Source organism: Sceloporus undulatus, chromosome 8 (genome assembly GCF_019175285.1).
Source record: "Sceloporus undulatus isolate JIND9_A2432 ecotype Alabama chromosome 8, SceUnd_v1.1, whole genome shotgun sequence".
NCBI classification, from domain to species: domain Eukaryota; kingdom Metazoa; phylum Chordata; class Lepidosauria; order Squamata; family Phrynosomatidae; genus Sceloporus; species Sceloporus undulatus.
Window position 1 is genome coordinate 34,366,661 of NC_056529.1, and position 24,400 is coordinate 34,391,060.

Consider the following 24,400-nt stretch of genomic DNA (forward strand, 5'->3'; position numbering starts at 1 on the left):
ATATTTCCAGCTTACTCTTTAGTTCACTCTTTTGTGCAAAACACAATACCGTTAAATAAAGGTAGGAGGACAGGGAGTCTTGGAGAAGTCTCACCTACAGGGTCATCATGGGTTGAGATCAACTTGAGGGTGGATAACAACAAAAGGGGAACTCTGTAGTGGAGAGTCTCCTGTTTTTTAGAAGGTGAAATAGAAATTCACCATGGTCAGCTATATTGTATTGAGCACTGCACACCTCTCCAATTGAGACAGATTACCAAATTTCTCTCCTCACCACGACCTTCTTAACCACTAAAGATCCTTCTTAACCACTACAGATAGCTACAGTAGCTCAAATAATTCAGCAACATCTGCATATTGGGATAATTGGTGCCTAGGCATCTCTGTATCATCTGAAGCAAACTATCTCTTTGTCTCAAGTCCAAAACAGACTGCAGAAAAAATCCAGTTTGAGACTGCTTTAACTGCCCTGGCTCAGAGCTAGGGAATCCTGGGAAATGTGGTTTATTGTGGCACCGAGCTCTCTGACAATGAGGGCTAAATGTCTCACAAAACTACAGTTCCCAGAATTCCCTAGCATTGAGCCAAGGCAGTTAAAGCGCTTTCAAACTGGATCATTTCTACAGTGTGTTTTGGACCTCAGTCTCTTTTCCTTGCAGGATATCATTTCCCCCTCTCTGTCCAAGTTGTATATACTCTTCAGAGGTAGTTGGGTATAGGGATATGATAAAAACTTGTTAAACACATGGGATTTTGCTTTCTGGATGCTTGGCTCAGGTCTTTTATGAGCTGTGAAGTTTGGCACCTGCTTGATCCAGGTATGGGAAGTAGCTAAAGGTAGCTGATGTCGCCTTGGTAGATGCTCAGAGTGTTGTTCCAGGATTTAGCCACAACCTACTCTTAAGATCATATATAGCTTGGATAACTGGTGTGAATTCCTCCTTGTATCAGTCAAAAATGGGACTCACAGTGAAAGTCTATTTTGGGTTCCTGCAGAAGAGGCAACTTATTGGCATGTGGTTCTTTGCCTGCGTAACCCAAACTGTTGATTCCTCTTCTGCACCAAACCAAATGGAGCTTAACAATAAGTACTGTACAGGTTAAGTCTCTTATCTGGAATTCCAAAATATGCTAAAATCAAAAATAGTCTGCATGAGACGTTGATATAATGACAACTTTGCTTTCTGATGCTTCAGTGTACACAGACTTTGTTTCATACACAAAATTATTAATATTGCATATAAAATTATGTTCAGGCTATGTCTACATAAAGATATCTCATTATGTATATGCAAAGGTTCCAAAATCCAGAAGAATCCCAAACACCTCTGGTCCCAAGTCCATAAAAATAATCATGATGAAATTATAAAGATCAAATATAAATGTCGTTAATTTTCCTACCATGTGCAGCTCATAAACATTGTATTTTGTTCTTCAATTCATTTAAAGGTATGGATGATAAAAATGCAGCTAAGCTCAATGAGCTTATCCAAGTTGGGTAAGTAGTTTTTCTTTTGTTTTTATTCACATAAGCACTATATACATTTGAACATTTTTATTATGCCAGTTCATAAACTATTCAGGACACGAACCAGTCTTCTTGTATTCTGTAAATGGGCATGCAGACTGGTGGAGTTATATAATTTTTTAATGATTGCCCCTGGTAATTAATTAATTATTAAACCTGTATTCCATTTTTCTGTTCAGGGCAGCTAACAAAATACTACTTGAATCTCAAGAAGGGTATTTTAAAACTGAAGAAAGGAGAGACAATTGCAACTAAAATAGTCAGGGCACTGTAGCAATTACAATATGAGGCTTTTTAACTTACAAAAAAGGCAAGTAAGGGAGGGCAGTATAGACGTCTGCAATATTTTACCTGGTGTGGAGAAAGTGGAGAAATAATGTATTAGAACATTAGTTTTCCAGTGAGGCTAAACTGTGTGAAGGAGAGTGAGAAAAAATTGTACTTCACACAAATGCAAGTGAGTCTTTTAATCTGTATCTGGCAGTTTCATTCAGCAACAGACCCTCCATTGCTAGAGGTGGCTTTGGTATTTCTCTCTCTCTTGGATGCCTCTTGAATTCCCCCCAAGAAGGTATCATTGACACTGACTGTGGAGGTCCAAAAAGAGGCATTCTCTCAGACATCCCCAGAAGGTCCATAAGTGTCATGTTTTCATAGCCTGGTTTAGTGTTTCTACTACATCTTTGTACTTTTATCCTACTTTTAATTTTATGTTGGCTTTATATGCCATACATTTTATTCTTTGCTCCTGGTTTTATTTTGATTTCATATTTTGCAGCCTTCATTGCATTACTATTGTTCTTTATATTTTAAAAGGTTTTACACTGCCCAAAGAACTGTTGTTAGTGGGCAGTTTTAAAAAATACAGAAAATAATGTAAAATCACTCCTTTGTCATTTTGAAGCCCAGATAAACCATACAATATCAAACGTTTTGTTGGCTTTTGTCTTGCGTTGTTTGTGCCAGTCACAAAGCCGCCTTTAAATTTCTTGGAGAGCTGCTGTTCCACTTGTGTCCTCAAATGTCACACTCTTTAAATGTTTCTAGAGCTACGACTGTTCGCTACAAAGGGAGGAATCTTCGTATCAAAGCTCCAATGTGCCGAGCGCTGAAGAAACTCTGTGATCCAGATGGTATGTAAGAGACCTTAAGGGAAGATAATAGGTTGAAACCAATTGTCAGGAAAGAGCAAAGTCAGTGGAATGTATTGCTTACTGCACATTTATCATTCTATTTCCCAATTCCCCTCCTTCCCCCTTAATTTTCTGTTTATTTTCTATATTTACATTGCCCTTATTATGTCTTATTTTTCAGTTCTTGTCTTCTTTTCTTCTTCCTTTTTCTCTGCCTGTTTGATACGAATGTGTCTGTGCAGCTTACGCTACTTTTTATTTTTATAATTTACTGTGTCTTCAGACTTATATGGCTTTTATGTTGGTCTTAAGTAAATCATAGATTAGAGTTCAAAACTCGTTTTCTTAAACATTATTATGTTTTTTGCAAGTCCCGTTGTCTTTACAATGATCCAAGAATAATTGCCATTCTTGTTTGTGCTTTTCAAAAGGTCTCCTATGTTACATGACAGCTCTGGTGTCATGGACTGTAACTCTGTCCATACTGGCTGGGGCTGACTAAGTTATAGGCAGAGCTTCAGAACGACACGAAGTTGTTATTGGCTTTTTTTGTGGGTTTTTCGGGCTATGTGGCCATATTCTAGAAGAGTTTATTCCAAAACCCACAAAAAACTATAGATGCCAGCCATGAAAGCCTTCGACCTCACATTGCTATCGGCTGTTTGTCCTGTTGTCTGTAATTTGTACTGACACCCCGAAAATGGCAGTCTTGGAACATGAACAAATTTGCTTGGGTTGTTACTGGTGTATGAATATAATTTCTCTTCATTTATTGGACTGTTGCAGACTTAGTTTAAACACTGAATAAACAGTTGACCATCTTAGAGCATGTGGAGCTTGTCTCCTCTCTGTTTGCTGCTTGGCTATGTGCTTTCAGTTCCTTGCCTATACTGTTGCACACTTGGACCAGCTTCAGTCATTTTTCTCTGCTTCTACCCTCAGGCATTAGCGACGAGGAGGATCAAAAGCCAGTGCGTCTTCCACTCAAGGTCCCTGTAGAATTGCAGCCACGGAATAATCATGCATGGGCCCGGGTGCAGAGTCTGGCCCAGAATCCACGTCTCAGGTATTATAAGGCAACATGCTTAGTGTTGGATGGGTGGGTGCAAACGTTCACCTAAAGATTATTTTCAGAATTGCAAGCAGATTAATAAAGAGTGGCTAAATTGGACAGCAGAATTTGGATTTAGTTACTACACCTTTTGACCCATTCTGGTCACTACTTAGCAGACTCTCCCTAAATTGACTCCCTTTCCTTCCAGAAGGTCCAATTGACTCGGTGATATCATGATCCTTATGAGAATCTTTATGGATTATCATAACCCTTGGTATCCATGGGTTTTGGTTCCAGGACCTCCCATGGATTTCAAATTCCATGGATGCTTAAGTTCCATTACATACAATGGCATAGTAAAATATCTTTAATATAAAATGGAAAATGAAGGTTTGCTTTTTGAAGTGTGTGTGTGTTTGTGTGTGTGTGTATTCAAGCTGTTAATAGTTGAATCCACAGATATGGAGGGCCAACTGTATGTGTATTTACTCAAGTGTACTGGAAATTGGGGGATACAACTCCTGGGTGTGCAAAACAGATTGAAGGAGAAAAAGAAGTGGTGTGAGAGATTTGGTTTGTTTAGCATATACTGTGTTTTCTGTACCTGACTGTTAGTGGGATGTTATTTGCTGACTCCTCCACTGTATTCTTTCTTGCATGGCTTGCCAGGATGATTGTGGAGCTGCATCGTAAAGTATCCAGCCTCATTGAATTCCTGAAACAGAAATGGGCTCTTCATGAAGTGCGCATTGTATCCTCCTCCTTGTCGTCTCCCTTCTTTGATTTTTTTTGTTTGAGGACAATTGTATGTGCTTATAAAAAGTTGCATATCAAAAATTTCAGAGCAAGAAACAATAGATTAAACATAAATTTTACAATAAAAGTATATAAATAAAACTGACTCATGCTTCTCAGTTGGGAAATGTAACACATAACTAGCATTGTAATTAGTTCTTGAAACTATTAATATTTGTTAAGCTCTTCTCCCTCCTGTATCCTTAGTTTAGAGCTAGAGATGTGGCAGTTAAAATACCACTTAATTTTTGCATGAGCTTAACTTTATAAAGAATTTTCTGTATGTGTGTGTGTCTAGCAGGGGAAGTAAATTATAGAGATGTTTCTTTTCCTATTTTAATGTTTCTGCATTCCTTAATACCCTGTACTTAGCGTAAAACACTTGCAGAAAGGCAGCTACAAGACTCCAGGAACTGCGAAGCAAATGACAGCTATTCAGAAGAGAAGGTGATGCTCCATCTCTTCCCAGGCGAGAATTGCACACTTACACCCCTCCCTGGAGTTGCCAGGGTTGTTCACTCCAAAGCTTTCTGTACTGTACACTGGCAGGAATCTGGCAGATGTAAGCAGAATGCAAAGGACTCTCATTTGCTGCCACCTGCCCAGATTTTAGGCATACAGAGTGGTCAGGGGACAGCCAGAGGGCATGTGAAATACCCACGGGGAGCAGAAGCCAAGGGTGGGACCAGAGTGGAGAGCACTACAGAAGCAAGTAGAAACACTCAGTCTACATTGGATGCTACTCTGAATGCTGAAGACTGCTCCCTAGAGGCTGGGCTTCTGGAAAAAGCATCCCCAAGTCTCAGTATTACAAACTGTTTTGATAAGTCACCTTCTGGACTTCAGGACCCGGGCAGAAGTCTTGAGAAATCAGTTGCCCCCGTCCATTGTGTCGAAGGCAAGGGGATGTCAGTCAGTGCTTTGGCAAGTAATTTCTCCTCTGACCATACAAACTGTGACTGTGGCAGTCTTCCCCCCGATATAGAAGAGCTATCTCTTCTTGATCCATTTCCCCGGTACATGAAATCTTGTCAGGACCTTATTGTCCCGGAGAAGTGTCTTTGCACAGACACACTGAATGGGAAAGAGGTTGCCTTACCAAGGAGCAATCCTGGAAAGCTTTTGTCTGGTATTTCAGAAGCTGGCAGCTGTAGTCCCACACAACTGGCAAGAGGCAGGATGGCATCACCTAGCGGGCTGTCTGTATCTGAAACTCAGGCCTTGCACTGCTGTGTACCACAAGCAGAGACATGTGCTAAAGAGCTACCTGATTCAGTAACAGAGGACTCACAGGAGAAGCTTAACCCCTCACTGCCACTGCCACCATCTCAGGAACAACTGGTTACAAAGTCTCTCAAGGATGACCCTAGCCGCCTTGCACAGCAGGTGAGAGAAGAGGGATGGAGCCTGCGGACCTCTGAGAGCCTTACCTTGGCTGAAGTCTACCTCATGATGGGCAAGCCAAACAAGTTGCAGCTGGAGTATGATTGGCTGGCTGTCCTTGGGCCAGAAACCCAGGAGTCCAGCGAGCAGATGCCCAAGCCAACATCTGTTCCTCCTCCAGCCACTTGTCACAAACAAAAGCTCCTCAGTTGCCTCTTAAAACTCATTTCCACTGAAGTTAACCCCAAACCGGTAAGTATAAATTGAAGTTGTGCTCAGGTATTTTTCTGTTTGGAATGAAGGACAAGAGGGGGTTCCCCCTCCCCCTACTGATCCTTTCCAGTTGTTCCATCCCTATGTTGTATCCAAAGTTCTTATAGTCATACAGTCTTTTACTTTTTGCGCCATAATACTTAGTGTTTAAATAACAGTTCAGAGTACCTTTTGTATACTAGTACAGTCAGCCCTTGGTATCCTCTGGGGATCTATTCCAGAACCCCCCTCGGATACCAAAGTCTGACATCCCATTTTCCTTAATGGCAGTGCAGCCATGTGGCCATGCCACCATTAAGCACAAATGCACTGAAGTCCATCTTCTCTCCCTCCTCCTTCCTTCCTTCTCTTATCTCTCTCTTTTCTGTCTTCCTCCCTCTCCCCTTCCTCCCCCTCTGAAGCTTCTTCTCCTGGCTTGCCTTCAGGGGTAGTTCAGAGGCAGAAGCTGGAGCCCCATCAGACGGAGGGAGCTGGAGCCAGGACCTGGGTCTCAGAGCCCCTGCTCAGGCCCAACACCCAGGATGGAACCTCCAGGCTCTGAGACCCAAGCCTCAGAGGGAGAGGGAGGGGGCAGAGAGAGGAAGGAAGGAAGGAGAGAGAGAGAGAGAACAGAAAGAAGGACAAGGGAGGGAAGACTTCAGTCCAGTTGTCCCCAATGGTGATGAGGCTATGTGCATATGCCGCCATTGGGGACAACGCAGGCTTGACTTCCGCAGGTGCTCAAATTCGTGGATACCAAGGTCTGTATGTTGGAAGCCATACATCAATCTGGTAAAGTTAGCCCCATATTGCAGATGAGCTGAAATGGAGAGAGGTTTAGTGGCCTTAGGCACAATGCATATGGGTTCTTGGCTTATATACAGTAGCTTAGTCCCTTAGCTAATGTGCTACGCCAGCCTTTATAGTCAGCGGACTTCCCCTATTCCAAGTGTCTAGAGTCAAAGATAAGACCTCTTTTTTTTTCTCCCGAGACTTGGGAAGGCTTGGTACAGCTGGAAACATATCTTCCCCAGCCAATATCAATGGAATATAGGCTTGTTCTAATAATAGAGGGTATCTGAATGCTTCACGAGTGCCTTTCAATAGCCGTGTAGCCACACAGGGATGATAAATCTTAATGCATTTTATTACGTGTCCTTCCCCTTTACCCACAATTAAAGTACATTGTACTCTAAACCAGCCAAGTAGTTTTAATACACAGCAGAATATTCCACAAGCATCTCTTCTATTGATATATTTAATGAATTTTTCATATTGTTAGATTCATTAAAAGTCTTGCAGTGAGTATTCATTGATTTGTCAACAAAATGTTGCAGTTTATCACATTTCTGTATTTTTCTCATGGTTTTCATGTAGATTCATCTCTGGCCATCATTTGCAGGAGAGGTCTTGAGCCACTATACTCTAAACTACCCTTTTCTTGTCCCTGCATGGCAGTTCTTAAAATTTTTTTGGAATAACTACTGTTAATTGTGGGCTGTGTAATCTTTGAATTCCAAAAACTCTTCATGAACCATGTGGCAAAAGGATGCATCTGGCTATTGTTTCAATGCCATCTTTATATTTAGATTGCATATTTCCTCCTGTGAGTTAAAAGCAGCATGCTCTGCTCTTCTCACACTTTCCTCATAATCGTGGGAGGTGGGTTGGTTACAAACCTAAAGTCACCCAGAGCATTTAAACCATGAAATTCTTAAGACTAGAACCTGGAAATTGTGATCTAACATTCTAACTATTAGATCACACTGGCTTTTTTATAGTTTATGGCACACATGCATTATGTTTTCCAGTTTCGTTATGTTGAACAAGGGGGAAAGAAGGTGCTAAGACAAAACTTGTATACTATAGATACATTTCTCACCATTTGCCTCCATATCTAGGAAACCCTGGCTTTTTCATATGTGGAAACTGAGCCTGCATCTACATTGCAGAATTAATGCAGTTAGATTCTGCTTAAACTGCCATGGCTCGATGCTATAAAATTCTGGGATTTGTAGTTTTGTGATATATTTAGCCTTCCCTGCCCAAGAGCTCTCATGGAGGTAGAGAGGAACTGCTGGACCTCTTACCCTTTCCCTCCACCACTCCCTTCTCCTTCTGTGTCATGTCTTTTTAGATTGTAAGCCCAAGGGCAGGGAACCGTCTAACTAAAAAGATTGCATGTACAGCGCTGTGTAAATTTACAGCACTTCATTAATAATAATAATAATAATAATACCACAGAAAACTGCAAACCCCCTGATTCTGTAGCACTGAGCCATGGCAGTGAAAGCATTGTCAAACTGCATTCATTCTGCAGCATGGCATTTTACCATTTCCTCTTCAGACCCCTGAAATGAACTCTGTTGCAACATCCCCTATCAAGCCCACTCAAGAAGAGCATGCGCTGACCCCTCCTGGGAAGGTGATAGCCATCAGTACAAGGAGCCCAGGCTGTGCGCGCAATCAGCTTGCCCTTCACAAGAAAACCTTTTCCCCCAGTGCTACTTCCAGCTCCTCAGGTGAGTACATCACTGAGATAGCTAACTGTTTTATTTATTTGGTTTATACTCTGCCTGTTCCTTGTAAGACCTCAAGATGTCTCAAAGGATAGTGGGAAAATACACTCCAGGATATGAGAGTAAAATTTCAAATAAATAGTATAAATCTGGTGTCGTTTGTCTAAGAGCAGTAGTTTGAGCATCTGTCATCAGTAAAGTAAGTCCATATTGATATACCTGAGACATCTTCCAACAAATCTGTATGTGGCAGAGGATTCTGAGAATGGGGAAACATTTGAGGGTTCTGTGTAGTTATATATGTGAGATGGGAATGAAAGAGCTAGAGATTGAAAATGACTGATTTTGTTCACCAGTGTATGTGTTCTTAACCAGACAATATTATAAGCATGGCCTTCAATACGTATAGTGGGCCCTTGATGTCCCCTTGGATTTGGTGTCAGGACCCATCCACACTCGATACCAAAATTCATACATGGTCAAGTTGCATTATACAAAATGGTGTACAATCAGCCCTCTGTTTTCACGGGGGATCCATTCCAGACCCCCCACAAAAATGGAGACTTGCCAATATTCACACCCATAGGCTTGAATGGGGCGCTTGCCTGCAAGTGTATGCATGGCACACACCACGGGGGGAGCCCCATAGACAATAACAGAGGTTGCCCCTTCGTGAATATCCAAGACCACGGACCTTAAGGAGGGGTGACTAGTAAAATGGTACCCCTTATATAAAATAGAAAAATCAAGGTTTTTTGTTAATATTGTCAAGCTGTGGATGGTTGAATCCTTGGATGAAGAATCTGTGGAGACAGAGGACCAACCGCATGTAGTGTTTCTCATAGTCTCATTTTCATCAGTGGCCAAATCATGTGATAATTCTGAATGCTAATTGTCTCAGGAAGATTTGTGATCAGGCTGGTTCATTATGGATTAATGTGTCTCACCTTTTCTTTAAAGAACACATGGATTTGTGGACAACGTCCTTTGCCCACTCAATTTAAATCAGTTCTGACTAATTCTCATTACATGAGTGTTCATGGGTTTCCCCCCAGTTTTGTACAGTTCTAAATATTTCTCATGACATGAGTGTTCTTTGATTTTTGAGGAGACTTTTATTTTGTTTGCTTTTATATTCCTTGTTTTGTTTTTTGGTGTCCTACCAGGTTTAAGAAATTCCTCTAGACCACTCTTGGTAGCTGATCCTTCAAGTTCTGGAAGTGCTGATACAGACAGAAGCCTCTTTGCTGTTCCAACCACTCTCCCACCCAACAGTAGGCATGGGAAGCTTTTCTTACAAAGCAAAGAAGCTGAGCTATCTTTCCGACAGCGCTTGGACACAATCAGTGTAAGTTTATTCTTGTGTCAGTTTATTCTGGTGGGTGTTTGTAAAGGACTCCCAATACCTCTTGTCGGGATGGCCATTTTCACTTCTCCCACACAGGAAAGTAATCACAGAAAAGAGAAACAAGTGCATAAGTGCAGCATCCCTGTGCCACCCTAAAGCTACTGGAAGCTTCTTTTAGATGGCTGGCAAAGTAATATGACTCATGCCAGATTAACAGAATATGTGTTGCAAGCAGCCTTTGAAGATGCCAGCCACTGATGCTGGCAAAACATCAGGAAGAAACTCTTCTAGAACATGGCCACATAGCCTGAAAAACCCACAAAAACTATGCCTTTGTTTGTTTTTCTTAGATGCAGTCTGATTTCTTCTTGCCAAAACCAAGGAAATTACGTAGCAGACATCTACGGAAGCCTTTGGTAGTACAGGTAAGAGAAAACGGATGATCAAAATATATTTTGGTTGAGCAACTATTTCCTTCTAGCTTTTCCCCCTTTTCATCCCCATGGGCAGATTTACTTTTCTACTTTAATGTAGATTTTCCTATATGGGTTTGTCTGTTTTGCATTGTGCAAGCATTTATTAGGGACTAGCCATCCTTATTTTGCAGCAAAACTTCATCAGCATCAATTCCCTTCTCATCAGCTGGGGTGGGCAAAGATAATGTGAATTTCAAGGTGATTTGCCTAGAAACATCTCTGCTAGGTAATAGATATCTCTAATGGGATTCTTTGCACACTTATCAGGAAATTAGTCAGAGATGCAGTTCTTGGTAAAGTTAGACAGATCAGTCATTTGAGACAGAGTTTCCTGCAAAAGTGCCAATAAGTCAGGAATGGGCGAATGTTAGAGATGAGGGGGGCTTATTGATCCCCAGGAGACCTTGGAGGGTCACATCCCTACAACAAAAAAGTTTCAAAAATATTTTGTCACAAAATGCTCTATAACACGTGGGGGCATTTTTGTCATGCTTTTGTTCCCCTTGGCCTTTTGAAGCCCAGGAGCAGTGGTGTCTCAGTCCAAGGTGTCACCTGGTGCCGGGGACAGGGCTTCAAGGGTGGGGCTTCAGGTAGTAGGGCTAAAAGAGTGCACCTTCACTTCCCTGCTCCATGCTGCTTTACTCGTGAGTAAGGTGGCATGGGGCAAGGAGGTGGAGGTAGGTCAGGTGTCACTTCTCTTCTGTAGTGTCACCCGATGCAGTCCGCACCCCCTGACACCACTGCCAAGGAGGACTTTTTTACAACAGGAAGTGACCCCAAAGTCATTTCTTGTTTGTATTTATAAAAGGGCATCTCCCAAACTTAAAATGTCCCAAGGGAGCCAACATACATTGTGAAAGTGCTCCCTATAGCCCCTAGAAAGTGTTTGGGGACAAAAACATCTTTTGAAAAATTGATCCCTGGAAGGCTACAAAAATGGCCTTGGAGGCTGCAGGCAAACTGTGGGCTGCAGTTTCTCCATCCTTGTCTTAAGTGTGATCTGTTACTATTTCACTGATACCATAAAGGCAGCTAAGGGCATCACCTACAGCAAGGTCGGGCAACTTGCAGCAACAGAGCCACATCTTAACCTAATTTCTAAATATCTCTGTGCTCAGTTGGTTCAGACCTCTGCAAGAATGATGTGGCTTTCCCTTGACACAGAGTTAGTGGGAAGGTATGGGGGTGAGGCAGAGAAACAGTTGGTTCCCTCCAATTTTGGCTATGGACTCATCTCACATGCAGCACCCAATGGATTATCACTGAGGGCATGCATTCCTTAACAGGAAAAAAAATCTCCACTATGATTTAATGAATGTGCTAAAAATATATGAGTAGTAAGTCAGAGGTATTGGGAATGTGTTGTAAAAAGAGTTTACTGTTTACTTAAGAGCTCTTTTGAAATGCTATATTGCCTTCCTTTTTTAGAGAACACTGCTTCCCAGGCCTTCGGGAAATCCCTCTCAGCACGTGTGTTCTTTCTCCATCTTATCCAACTCTTCTGTAACAGGTAAGGCTCAAGTATGTCCATATTCTGAACAGGGTGTTCAGTCTTGTCTAGACTAAACTAGAAGATTTAAAAGGCTGTTAAAGTTATCTTTCAGGACAGTAGCTGAGTGCTAGAACAAATCATTTGTGTGTGGAAGGTCCCAGCCATCTCCAAGCAATACTAGGAAATAATCTTGCCTGGAGAATGGCATAAAGACACTATTATGGGTGTAAATACTGAAATAAGAAATCACATTTGTTTTTGGAATAGCTATGAAAGGTATTTTAGTCCATGTGAACTTAGTAAATTTGTTGTTGTTTAACAGCTGTCTGTTTGCATTTCAGGTTCTCTTTACTATTTCCAGTAAGACTTTGTTTGTTCCAAGAATTTAGATACAGATTTAGTTATAATTAGAGTAGATACATTGAAATTAATAGAGTTTCAGTTAGTTACAGTTAATGAGCCAGACGAAGTAACATGGTTTACTCCTAGTATGGCTAAGCCTGAATTCAGCATGTGATTTTTATATACTCCTGTTTGTGATAATCAGTACAATGTCTTGATTTGAAAACCCACAGTATTCAGTACTGAATGTCCACTGTCGTTTCACAGTAGCTATTGCATTTGTATTCCACCAGCAATGGATTTGGCATTGTTTCTGTCAAAGGTAGCGAACAATGCTCAGAATCAATTTAATATAATTAAAAAATAAAACAGATTTGGAAGCAGAATTAAACATATCGTTAAAACATGGGACATATTTAAAATATGGAATTAATTGCTACAAAACATGGCGATGACTGCAAACTTGGACAGTTATAAAAAGAGATTAGATTAATTAATAAAGTTGGAGCCATTATAGGAGGGTAGTATGCTTCTGTGATCAGTTTCTGGGGAGCTCAAGATGGAGGATGCACTAAGAGGAGTGTAACTGCTAGCATACTTTTATAACTTTCTCCACTTTTAACAATTTGTAATGATGTTTTAATTCTCCATACTTAGGTAGAGGATCTTTCCGGCCAATCCAGTCTTCGCTTTCAAAAGCTGCTGTGTCCCGCCCCATTGTTCCCAAGATTTTTCCAGCTCAAGCCACCAACCATCTATCTAGTAGGTTTCTTGTCACAGCACAAATCGGGTTTTTACAATACTACACTAGCAGTGAAAAAGGTAGAAAAAGCTGTCAAACTGTTTTCCATGTGCTTTGCCTTGCACCCTTTGACAGTATACAATGGATAAAAGCATTTAAAACAGTAAATAATACTACTCTCACATGAGGTTGCCTGAAATCTGAGATCCCCAAAAGAGGCCCTGTTGCATGTCACAACACCTTGTCAAGTTAGGTAATATATATACATAACAGAGCTTTTTCTGTAGCAGCACTCCGTCTCTTTTGCGCTTCCAGCAGGCAGCTAAAACATAACATTTAAGAGCAAACTAAAAGCTCCTTTTTAAAAAATAGTCTTGCAATCACAGACAACTAAAACACAGCTAAAAACAGCTGCTGCAGTCACTTCATCAAAGATGAAGGAAAATCAAAATAACTTTTTAGCTGCTAGCTAGAAACACAGAAAGGATGGAGACAGCCTGAACTCCCTTGAAAGGGAATTCCACAGGCAGGGTGCTGCTACGGAGAAAGCCCTTTCATGCATACCCACTTCATTGGATAGTGAGATGCACAATAGGGCCTTCTCTGAAGAAGTTACATTTTAGGCAGGCACTTAAAGGGAATAGGTGGAATTTTGGATACCCTGAGCTAAAAGCTTTGTAGATCAGCATCAGAACCCTGAGTTGAGCTCAGTAGCAAATTGGAACCCAGTGCAGCACCCAAGATTGGTGTTATACAGTCCTTAAAACAGATACTCAGCAACAGTCTGGCAATTACATTTTGCACTAGTGATAGCTTTCAAACACTTTTCAAGGGCAGACCCACGTAGAGCACATTACAGTAGTCCAATCAGGAGCTGATTGAGACATGAATGACTCTGGAAAGCTCTGCCCTCCCTAGAAAAGGGTGCTGCTTGCACTCCAGTCAAAGCTAGACAAAGACAGTCCTGGCCACTGCAGTTTCTTGACATTTCAGGGCAGTAGTGGGTCCAGGAAAATCCCACAGCTACTGTATGTTCCTGATCTTTTTGAGGGAGTGAAATCCTGTAAGGGAACAGGTTGTAATCCCAGGTTAGCTTTCCTGATTACCAACAGAATGTCTGCTTTACCTGGACTGAACCTCAGTTTATTTACCCACATCTAACCATTCCTTGACTCCAGACAATGACCTTCACTAGTCTCCATGGTGTCAGTACTAAAATAGAGAGAGAGATGAGTATGATCAGCATACTCTTGACACCCAACTGCAATACTCTGGATGACCTCTTCATTTTGTCCACCATCATTCTAGTCATTTACCCAATCACTTCATTGCCATGAGCTCCTTAGAAAACTACAGAGCCCATGCTCTGCACCCAAGCAAAAGACACTTACCAGCAATTATTACATGTTCTGCTCTTACCAATAAATAGAAATTACAGTGGTGCCTCGGGTTACGAAATTAATTCGTTCCGCGGCCGCTTTCGTAACCCGAAAAGCCTTCGTAAGCCGAATTGCCATAGGCGCTAATGGGGAAAAGCCGCGATTCCGTGCAAAAAAGCCGAAAAAAGCACCAAAAGTTTTTTCGTAACCCGAAAAAACATTCGTAACCCGGAACAATGATTCCCTATGGGATTTTTTCGTATCCCGAAAATTTCGTAACCTGGGTATTTCGTATCCCGAGGTACCACTGTATATTTTGGCTTAAAGCATTTTGAACACAAGAATTAGATAAATACAAAGAGATATAAAAATCAGGAAAAGCAACCCTCCAGATGTGTTGGACTGTAACTCCATAAGTATCAGGCAACATGGTCAAGAATTATGAGAATTATAATCCCAAGTATCTGGACGTCACCAAATTGCCTATTCCCAGCTGAAGCAGAAACTATCACAGTGCAAACCAAAGTTCTGAATTGTATGGTGGGAGTAAGGACTTGGGAAAATCTTAAACTGTTGAAGAGCGATGCTGAATAAACAATGATTAAAGAGCAATTAAAATTAACTTTGTACTGTACAGGAGCAATAGCTTTTGTGTAGGATTAGATAGGACGTTGTAAGACCTACATTTTGGATTTCTGAACTGATAAAATAAGGCCTTTCTCTTATACCTTTCCATTCTCTGTTCAAAGGTGCTATTGATTTGGCAGCAAAAAGTGCTGGTATTATCCCTGGCAGTCCTTTGCCTGTTCTTGGAACTGAAGGCTTGTCAGGTGGTTCACCACTGTCTCCGGGTGCAGTGACTGCAGTGGTTGCAGGACCAGATTCAGCAGTGGCACATCAGAATGGAAGTTCCATCACTAATATAGCGGTCAGTTTTCTTGCCTGCTAAGTCTTGTTTAAGTTCCATTCTTCTTGAACAATAACTTAATGGCTATAACTAGATAGTGTCCAAGGGTGATTAACAGCATGTATACACCCCTTACTCCTCAATCACTGGTGTTCCTTCTTTCCTTAAACAAATTTACTCTTTAATTTCATATCATCATCTGTCCTGCCCTGAGATATCTGTTCCAGTTCTATGGTCTACCTTTCTTTTTCCATTTAGCTTTGAATCTCTGGCACTCCTGAGCACACTCTGATTTCCAGATCTCCTGTTCTTCTTTGCCTGATCTACTGTGTGCTGTCTCTCTGTAAGACGGATGTCTGGACTCAGCCCCTGTCCTTTATTAGACATTATTACTTAGATGCCGGGGCTGATGATGCTCTTGGCTGTGCTGTTTTGTCTCCAGTTTTTAAGTGACCTGCCCCACCTCCAAGAACGGGGTTTTTTGTCCATCCATTCATGTGTGGCACAGAGACTGTGAAGAAAAAGAAGAGGTTGCTTACCTATAACCGTGTTTCTTTGAGTGGTCCCCTGTGCCCTCACACAAACCACCCTACCTCCTTTTTGGTTCAAGTCCCTGTTATATTTTCTTGGTGGATTTTGAAATTAAGGAGAGAGTAGCTTTGGCAGAGTAGGACATGCAAGGTAGCAGGAACTGGGCAGGACTTCCCACTCAGGTACTCAACTCTAAAATGTTCTAGTTGTGGCTTCTGCACAGGTACAAAACCCATTTGTGTATGGGCACACATGACTGCTCAAAGAACCACAGTTACAGTTAAACAAAGTTTTAGTTTAGAAACACTCTGTAAACATGGCTTAAGATTGGGTATTAGAAAAAGAAAATGAAAAAGCCAATGTCTACCGAATGTCTACTGAAAACGAGAAAGCCAATGTCTACTGAAGCTTGGAAAAATGAAGACCTCTTGGGATTGGCTTTTAAAGGCCACAAGTTGAGGGACAAGTCCTTGAATCAGAATTGTATTTGGCCCAGGGTACTTGGAGGACCGCTTCTCTCCGTACAGTCCGCCCCGCACACTCAGATCAACCGGGAAGCAATTATTAAGAGTTCTGGAGGTCAGATTAGTTACTACCACCAGGAGGGCCTTCTCTGTCTCGGCCCCCAATCTCTGGAACGCTTCCCAATGAGCTCCGCTCGGCCACCTCACTGAACTAATTTAAGAAGGGGATAAAAACACACCTCTTTGAGCAGGCATACCCCTGACTCCTGACTCCCGATGTGCTTCCCCCCCTCGTCAGCACTGTTGAGCTGGCACGAGATGTGGTTTTATTGCTGTAGTTGGTGTTCTGATGTTTTATATGATGTTTTGTATTTTGATGGTTTTAGATTGTATTTGCACATGTTGTTAACCGCTTTGATTTTTAGAAAAGCAGTATATAAATAAAAAAATTATTTATTATTATTATTGATGAGACCAAAAGCTTATCTGGTCCAGTATTTTGTTAACACAGTGGCCAAGAAGTTTTTTGACACAGTAGATGGGGCAGGAACACCCAATATATCCATCCTTGGTAACATTGAAGTAGACATGTTACAGCCCTGCCTTTCAAAGCTTCCATTCTCTTTCATTTGAAGATCTGATTTGGTCATCTCAATTTCACTTTTCCAGGGTTCAAGCAGTGAATGCCGTGTGCCATTCCTTGGTCTAACCCCACAACCTGAGCAGGAGGCAATCCCTGATTCTTTTCAGGTAAAGTGTGATCTTTTCAAATAGTGGGAGTTACTTGACTTTTATGGTAGACTTTCTATGTATAGCAAGCTTATAGTAGGATCATACAAATGGTATCTTCTGTTAATGAAGGGTGAACACATGTAATGGCTGCATGTATGCATCTTTCCAACTTATCTCTGAATGCCACATTGTTTAAACTTGGAAATCAGAGATAATAGGGAATTTAAAAACATTTAAGCTTTGAAGACCCTGCCTTTAAATAGCTTTAAAATCAAAAAGTATTTAAGCACTGGAGAGCCTATTGAGAGATATTAGCGAGAAGTTTACACTCTGGATTGACCTTTCACAAGATTTGGCACCCATTTCTTGAATACATCCAGCAAGATTTAGTCTCTAGACATTCCCCAATTTTAGCTAAATTTTTATGGAAAGATGTCTTTCAGGATCCCTGAATACACCTTTTATCTATAATTTTCAGGGCCTCATCTGGGTTATTGCCTGTATTTATTGTTGTTTTGGTGTACTGTTTGTTGTCATGTTTTGCTTTAGAATGTATTAATAAATTTTAATTTAAAAAAGGTTGCTAGCTCTCAGCTTTAGAGGCTTCTGAGACTGTGACAAAAAATGCATAATAAATAACTTACTATTATTATTGTGCTTGCTACCACAGGGAACTCCAGGCCTTTCTGTACCTGAACTGCCCAAACTCTCTGTCCCAAATGGCCTCTCCACCCCTTCTCTTCCTTCTGAGGATTCCAGTGCCTGTCTTTCTCCTCCCAATGTGTCTGCACTACTGGATATCTCACTTCCCGGACCACCTGAAGATGTGTTATCTCAGGGAGAGCCTGTTACTCAAATCAGTGACTCTATCATTGAAATAGCTATCAGCTCTGGTCAGTATGGTAAGAGATTAAGCTAGGCATATATCTGTTATAACTATCCCAAGTACTGCCACAGCCCTGGTTTTGTCTGTTTGGCATTGCTAATGTGCCTGTAGGAATTTTAGTGAAGGGATGTTCTTTTAAAACGATGGTGAAGAACCTTTGGCCCTCTAAGCACCGATGAACTACTGCTTCCATCATGCCTCACTACTGGCTGAGGCTTATAGGAATAAATACTTGTTTAAACCTTGTTTAAGTATTTGAAGGGGTGTCACATTGAGGATGGAGTAAGCTTGTTTTCTGCTGCTCCAGAGACTAGAACACAGAACAATAGATGCAGGCTACAGGAAAAGAGATTCCACTTTAACATAAGGAGGAACTTTCTGACAGTAAGAACTGTTCAACAGTGGAACGCATTCCCTCGGAGAGTGATGGAGTCTCCTTCTTTGCAGGTCTTTAAACAGAGGCTGGATGGTCATCTGTTGGGGATGCTTTGATTGTGAGTTCCTGCATGGCAGAATGGGGTTGGACTGGATGGCCCTTGTGGTCTCTTCCAACGCTAGGATTCTATGATTCTAATAGGAGTGCCTCATCATGATGGCTATAGAATCCCCAGTGGGTGGGTAGAGAAATGTTTTGCCCGTTGGGGTGCTGTGGAGCAAATCTCTCATCTTCCTGCCAGTCATTATCAAAAACTGTCTGGAAGAAATTTTTTTCCATGTCACAGAGATTGTAAAATGCGTTTAAATAAGCCACCCATATGCATTTTTACATCACATGGAGAACTTTTCATGTATTTCCATGAAAATACAGCCTTTCCTCTCTCAAACGTGTGTATTGGAGGTAGATAGAATTGTGGTGTCTACAATCATAATTTGAGTGCTCTGTGGACCAGTGCTGGTCTGTGAGCCATCAGCTGCCAGTCTGCAGCATGTTTCCAGGAAACCACAGCAACTGTAGCTAGTGAGCAATAAATACGATCCTAGTCCTCTGTGCATTTTTTAAAATTAACAGTCCGCTACATTAGCTACCTAAGTAGCACTTAATTACGGGATTTTAAAAAAAGAAATGATCCAGTGTACAGAAATTTAAAACCGGAGGGAAATGTAGAAAATAAAAGGCTGTTCCACTGGCTTGAATATGGAGCTGTTGTTGATGTCATTAAGAGAAGGTGATTTTGATCAGTGCGTCTTCTGTGTGCCACATCATATACTTGACTGGATCAAGACAGGAAATAAGCTCTTTCTTAGCAGTTGCTAGCAACTTGTTAAGATTGCAAGCTTTGACAGTCATGAACTTTCAACTCCTTCATGAACTTTCCTTTTTCAGGGGAAAATGTTCCTCTGTCTCCAGCTAAGCTGAACGGCAGTGACAGCTCAAAAAGTCTTCCATCCCCCTCCTGCAGCCCTCAGCAGAATTGGATTGCCTCTCCCAGCCATGATCCACAGTGGTACCCCAGCGATTCCACGGATTCTTCCCTCAGTAGCTTATTTTGTGAGTGAAACCACATAAGGATTTGTAGGTGGGAATGGTTAGTTAGTTGATGTTACTAGGTCTGTACTTGTTTTCTCTTCAAATGGGGTTAGTATGTATTAAGACTGTGTCAAGAACAAGAGGACCCAGCCAATTTCAGATACCTTAAGTGGTAATGGTCAAACTCTGTATTCATGGGTATGTGTGAGACCAGACTTGTGCCAATATGTGTCTAAGGGCTCTTCCTTACCTGCCCAATTTAAATTAATGAAGACACAGTTTATTTTGTGTAAATTCTGTTCACCGCAAAATCCACGTTTAGATACACTTAGAACTACTTTCTGAAAGGTAAACACACTGGCACTCATTTAGTGATGATTATGTGTCTTGGCTGAAAACTTTGTTGTTTCTCCACAACAAAAATTGTGATTCCTAGAATATCAAACTCTGTACCTACTAGTTGAGTGGAACACATCTTGATCATGTATCAAACTCTATGAATTTTCTCGTATGCTTTCTTCTCTGCTTCTCACAAACCTATTAATTAAAATTAAAATTGTCTTGAATATTTTGTTTTACAGCAAGCTTCCTTTCCCCAGAGAAGGGGCGAAAAATGCTCCCAACCTCTGCCGCTAACACGAGTAGCACCACTTTATTGGGACCTAGTCTGCTGGATGGAAACTCACGGGACTCCTTTGTGTCTCGGTCCCTAGCAGATGTAGCTGAGGTAAAACCATTTCGAATCCATGCATGCCATGCAGTGTACCCTTCAGTGTCGTGCTATGCAGTCTCCAATGGGGAACTGAGGGGTTATAGTCTGCTGATTATTAGCATAGAAGTGTTTCAGCAAAATCAGTGAAGTCATACGTGCCTGCATTTTAGCCCTTGATGGCTAAAGTCCACAAATTCTGGTGCAAAATCCATGTTGCAATGTCTAGTTTGTGCATAATGGAAGACACTACGTTCCTAGCAATGAAATGCTATTTTGAATGCTAGGAAGATGCAGTCTTCCTACATCCAATGCTTCAGGGAAGACGTCTAGATGAAAAACCACTTTGGTCTTTGTTCTACTTTAGATAACTATGATGAAAGACTATCCCTCCCCAAAAATGTATAACCCAGGTGGGTGGCTGGGTTTTCTTAACGTCCCCTTGACATCTTAGCTGCTGAAAATGGCGATGGCCATGTATTTACAGCTCAACCAATATGAGATGGTTTTTATCTCTTTCCATTTCCTCTTTCTATTACAGGGATGGGGAATCACTTTGAAGTGGCAAACCAAATTCCTGTGCCACCAAACCCCTTCCCCCAAGCTGGATGATAGAGGGTATAGCCTTGGGACTACCCTGTTAAGTTTCCCACAAAAGTGAGAGAGGATTGAATCTGGCCCCCAAGCTTTGTCTCCTCCTTTTCTTATGCCCTCTCTTCCTCCAGAAGGAGTGAGGTGACTCTGGAATATCCGCAGGCCAGAATGAGAATATCAGTAGACATCATTAAGGAACAGGCTAGGGGTTCCTCTCCCTCTTCCGTTGCCTAACTTTAAAAAGTAAAGGTAAAGGCAGTCCCTTGACATGAATGCCTAGTCATAACCACCTGTAAGGGGTGGTGCTCATCTCCATTACTAAGCCAAAATTGCCATTCAATGACAAAACAATACACAGATTAACATGGAAATCACTCCTCCCAATACAGGTTCACATAGTATGTATGTGTGTGTGTGTGTACGTATGTATGTATACACACACACACACACCAATCACTTCCATGCTAGCATTCTCTGAAGATGCCAGCCACAGATGCTGGTGAAACATCAGAACAAACTCTTCTAGAACATGGCCACATAGCCCAAAAAACTCACAGAAAACTGTGGATGCCAGCCATGAAAGCCTTTGAGTTCACACTGATGATAATCATCATCATCATTTATTTATTTATAGCCCGCCCAATCACAAGGATTCCAGGCGGGTTACAGCACTAAAAATACATACATATAAAATACATAAAAATAAAAATACACTCTTCTTCTTGAGGCTAGCCCTGATGGAGATGGGCCAGCCTTTTCACTCCCTCCCAGGCCAAAAGATGACAGTTGCCATGGAGGGAGGGCTCTTCTTCTTAAGGCTAGCCCTGATAGAACATACCTACTTTAAATGCTGATCTTAATCTAGCTATAACTTTAGTCAAGCTTCTCCAGTGCTTTAAACCCATTAAACAAAAGTGGATGATAGCAGTGGAGACTCAGAAATAATCCATGCTTTCTTCTTCTGGTTTGCAGGTGGTAGATTCCCAGCTGGCTTGCATGATGAATGAGAACAGCATCGATTACATATCCCGTTTCAATGACCTCGCCCAGGAGCTGTCGATACCTGAGCCTGCCCGCCGAGAGATCCTCTTCGATGGAGGAGGGAGTGGTCCTCCCATTGGGGACCTCTCTCAGTGAGCATATTAACCAGCTGGCTGGTGGAAAGGATTGAACTGGCCATAACCTGAAAAGGATTGATGTTACAGCTATGCAGTGATATTTTGTTGTTGTTCTGAGAGAGCATGCTTCGTAAGAAGATCAGTGTTCGTCCTCACTAGCCTACAGTTCCTGGAATGTGCAATATGCTAGGAACAAAACAACCGGGAGCAGTATTGTGGAAAACGGCATGTAAGCCGGTGGCAAGTAAAGTTTACAGAACACCTGTGGATTTAAGCCCTGGAATGGTTGGGGCAAGAAATCCCACAAGCTACATTTTTATACACTTAGCCAAAATCCTTGTGATGATATCTGCAGTTTAAACTGGAAAGGGAGTGTAATAGTATGCTCTTGATTTTTATTCCTTTTAAAAAAAATTTCAATAAACTAGACATTGGCCTCAAGGAGACAGGTCGCTTGGAGCGGCTCCTGACTGCTCCAGCCTCAAGCATGCCCTGAGTGGCATGGGACCACGGCATCCAGACACTGTGGTCCTGGGGCCAGCTGTCACCCGGTCTGCAACAGGCTGTCAGCAAGAAGTGCTTTTGGGTGCTCCTTTTGCGGCCAAGTTTGGGCTGTCTTAGGTGGCCACAGCGCACCTTTAGCCTGATCCAGGGGCTTGCATCATCTGAATGCCATGCTCCCAGATAAGCCCAAAAGCGTCACTTTTTGCCCATCTGTTTCAGGCCATTGTTGACAAATCAGTCAATGGCTATTACTTGTCCTGTCAAATAACAGTTAATTTTGCTCTGCTTTTACCAGATTTATTTTTCACTTGCCTCACATTCACTAACATTCCAGTTTGGCATGAAAAGCCTCATAGGTTGTTTTTAAAAAAAAAAAACATTAAAAAGCAGGAGTAGGATCTGAGGGTCTTACACGCACACCTCTCCTCTCAGCTAGGATTCCTCTGACTAAACTAACATGCTTTTTGCTTGTGCTTTTCCAGAAAGCCCTTATCGTTTCAATGATTAGCTTACCTCCAAAGATCTATATTCCATTTTTCTCTTAAGGGCTAAACACTTGTTGAAGGGGCTCTAACTGCATTCCCAATTAAACATTTTAAATTTGTATTTTCCTCTTTCCCTTTAAGTGCTCACTTCATTTTATTTAAGAATTCTGCTGAGAATGAAATCAATTGGAGCGCTCTTTTCTCTGGCAGTGAAGAAGTAATGCTTAGATCATGTCTTGCAGATGTAGTGAAGTGGGGATAGAATATAATTTACCTGCTTTTTTCTTGTTGCATTCTTGGTAAATTTGAAACTTGACTCTCAGCTCATTGAGCTGCTTCATTGGGAACAAAATGACCTTCATTAGGTCTTCATGCATTTGACTGATAGAACTCAAGTATGTAGAGAGCGATCGATCAATTAAACCTTATTTTTGCACTCCTGTTTTCCCACTTCTCTGTCCTTGAAATACAGAAGAATCTCTTTACACTCAGTATCTCGCCTGTAAAGTGGACTGGATTCCTGTGTCAGCATTTCAAATTCTTGAGCACCTTCAAGCAGGACTGAATAAAAATTACTACTTCTGGGTAATATCAACACTTGCAGGAACTTTGCTTTCTAAGCAAGCCCTGTTTTCTGATAATTCCCTCATTTGTCGCTCAGTCTTTCTTTCAAGTATTGGTTTACAAAGGTGATTTTGGAATCGCAACCCATAAAAGCTGAGTGGTTTCACCAGAATGTCTAAATCAAAGAGACAAAAGCATTGCTAGGCACTGGTAGCTCCCCGCTTTTGTAGAATCTGTCTCCTTCTTTGATACTTTTCTAAATACATCTCACCTTCAGGGGCAATCATATTGTTTCAGAACACCAAAGCTTCTTTTAGTTTTGAATGCAAATTATTTTTAAAGTTGTATCCTTTCTTAAATGGCTGAGTCACTTGCTTGCCACTGAAATAAGAAGTTATACATAACTGAGATTTCATAGCAGACAGTGGATGGAGAAACAGAAGTGGCAGAAGCTACGAATCATGTACACCTCTATGGAATTGCTTTAGTATGGTCCTCCTCTGTCATTCTTATTCTCTTTTCACGGCGTGCCGTCTTTTCAAGAATTCTGCCATGATTTACAAGAGTCATACGCTGTCTTATTTCAGGCCAAAATCTTCCCTTACAGTCCTTGATGCTTATCAAAATAATGGTCCAGCAATTCTGATCTCCCCTGTTGAGCACTTATGCGCTTGGGCTTCCTTGTTCTCAAAGAGAATGTGTTCTATGTTCAGTGAGGCATCCTCAGGTGTGTGTGTGTGTGTGTTTGGATATCTTTTCATAATAGAAGAAAATTAGAAGCTATACTAGTCGACTGGTGGCTTTGGTTGTTTATTTAATGGCCTAGACGCTTACAGTGCCAAATGTATTTATCCTCCTCATCTCCAGTTTTTGCACTGAGTACTTTCTGGGTACTTTACTTTTCAGACAAGAGTACTTTCTGATCATTGTCTCCAGGAACACTGTAGTTGTGTCATCCACATAAGGCCTTTGTTCAACACTATATTTTGTTCAAA

At 41.5% G+C, this 24,400-nt stretch overlaps 1 protein-coding gene across 5 annotated transcripts in view; it reads left to right on the plus strand.

Moving 5' to 3' along the window:
* CRAMP1 (cramped chromatin regulator homolog 1) overlaps window positions 1–24,394 on the plus strand; it is a 48,808-nt gene extending 24,414 nt beyond the window's left edge. For 4 of the 5 annotated variants that reach the window (XM_042437965.1, XM_042437960.1, XM_042437961.1 and 1 more), the window contains exons 6-21: window positions 1,450–1,498; window positions 2,576–2,661; window positions 3,604–3,727; window positions 4,385–4,466; window positions 4,883–6,145; window positions 8,493–8,667; window positions 9,831–10,012; window positions 10,363–10,437; window positions 11,917–11,998; window positions 12,980–13,084; window positions 15,193–15,371; window positions 17,015–17,095; window positions 17,748–17,979; window positions 19,288–19,452; window positions 20,013–20,158; window positions 21,707–24,394. In XM_042437965.1, the coding sequence (XP_042293899.1) occupies window positions 1,450–1,498; window positions 2,576–2,661; window positions 3,604–3,727; window positions 4,385–4,466; window positions 4,883–6,145; window positions 8,493–8,667; window positions 9,831–10,012; window positions 10,363–10,437; window positions 11,917–11,998; window positions 12,980–13,084; window positions 15,193–15,371; window positions 17,015–17,095; window positions 17,748–17,979; window positions 19,288–19,452; window positions 20,013–20,158; window positions 21,707–21,871 (3,191 nt within the window). In that variant the 3' untranslated portion in view covers window positions 21,872–24,394. The remainder of the gene's footprint in view (window positions 1–1,449; window positions 1,499–2,575; window positions 2,662–3,603; window positions 3,728–4,384; window positions 4,467–4,882; window positions 6,146–8,492; window positions 8,668–9,830; window positions 10,013–10,362; window positions 10,438–11,916; window positions 11,999–12,979; window positions 13,085–15,192; window positions 15,372–17,014; window positions 17,096–17,747; window positions 17,980–19,287; window positions 19,453–20,012; window positions 20,159–21,706) is intronic. The other variant, XM_042437962.1, reaches the window with a different exon arrangement.
* The last annotated feature ends 6 nt before the right edge of the window (window positions 24,395–24,400 follow it).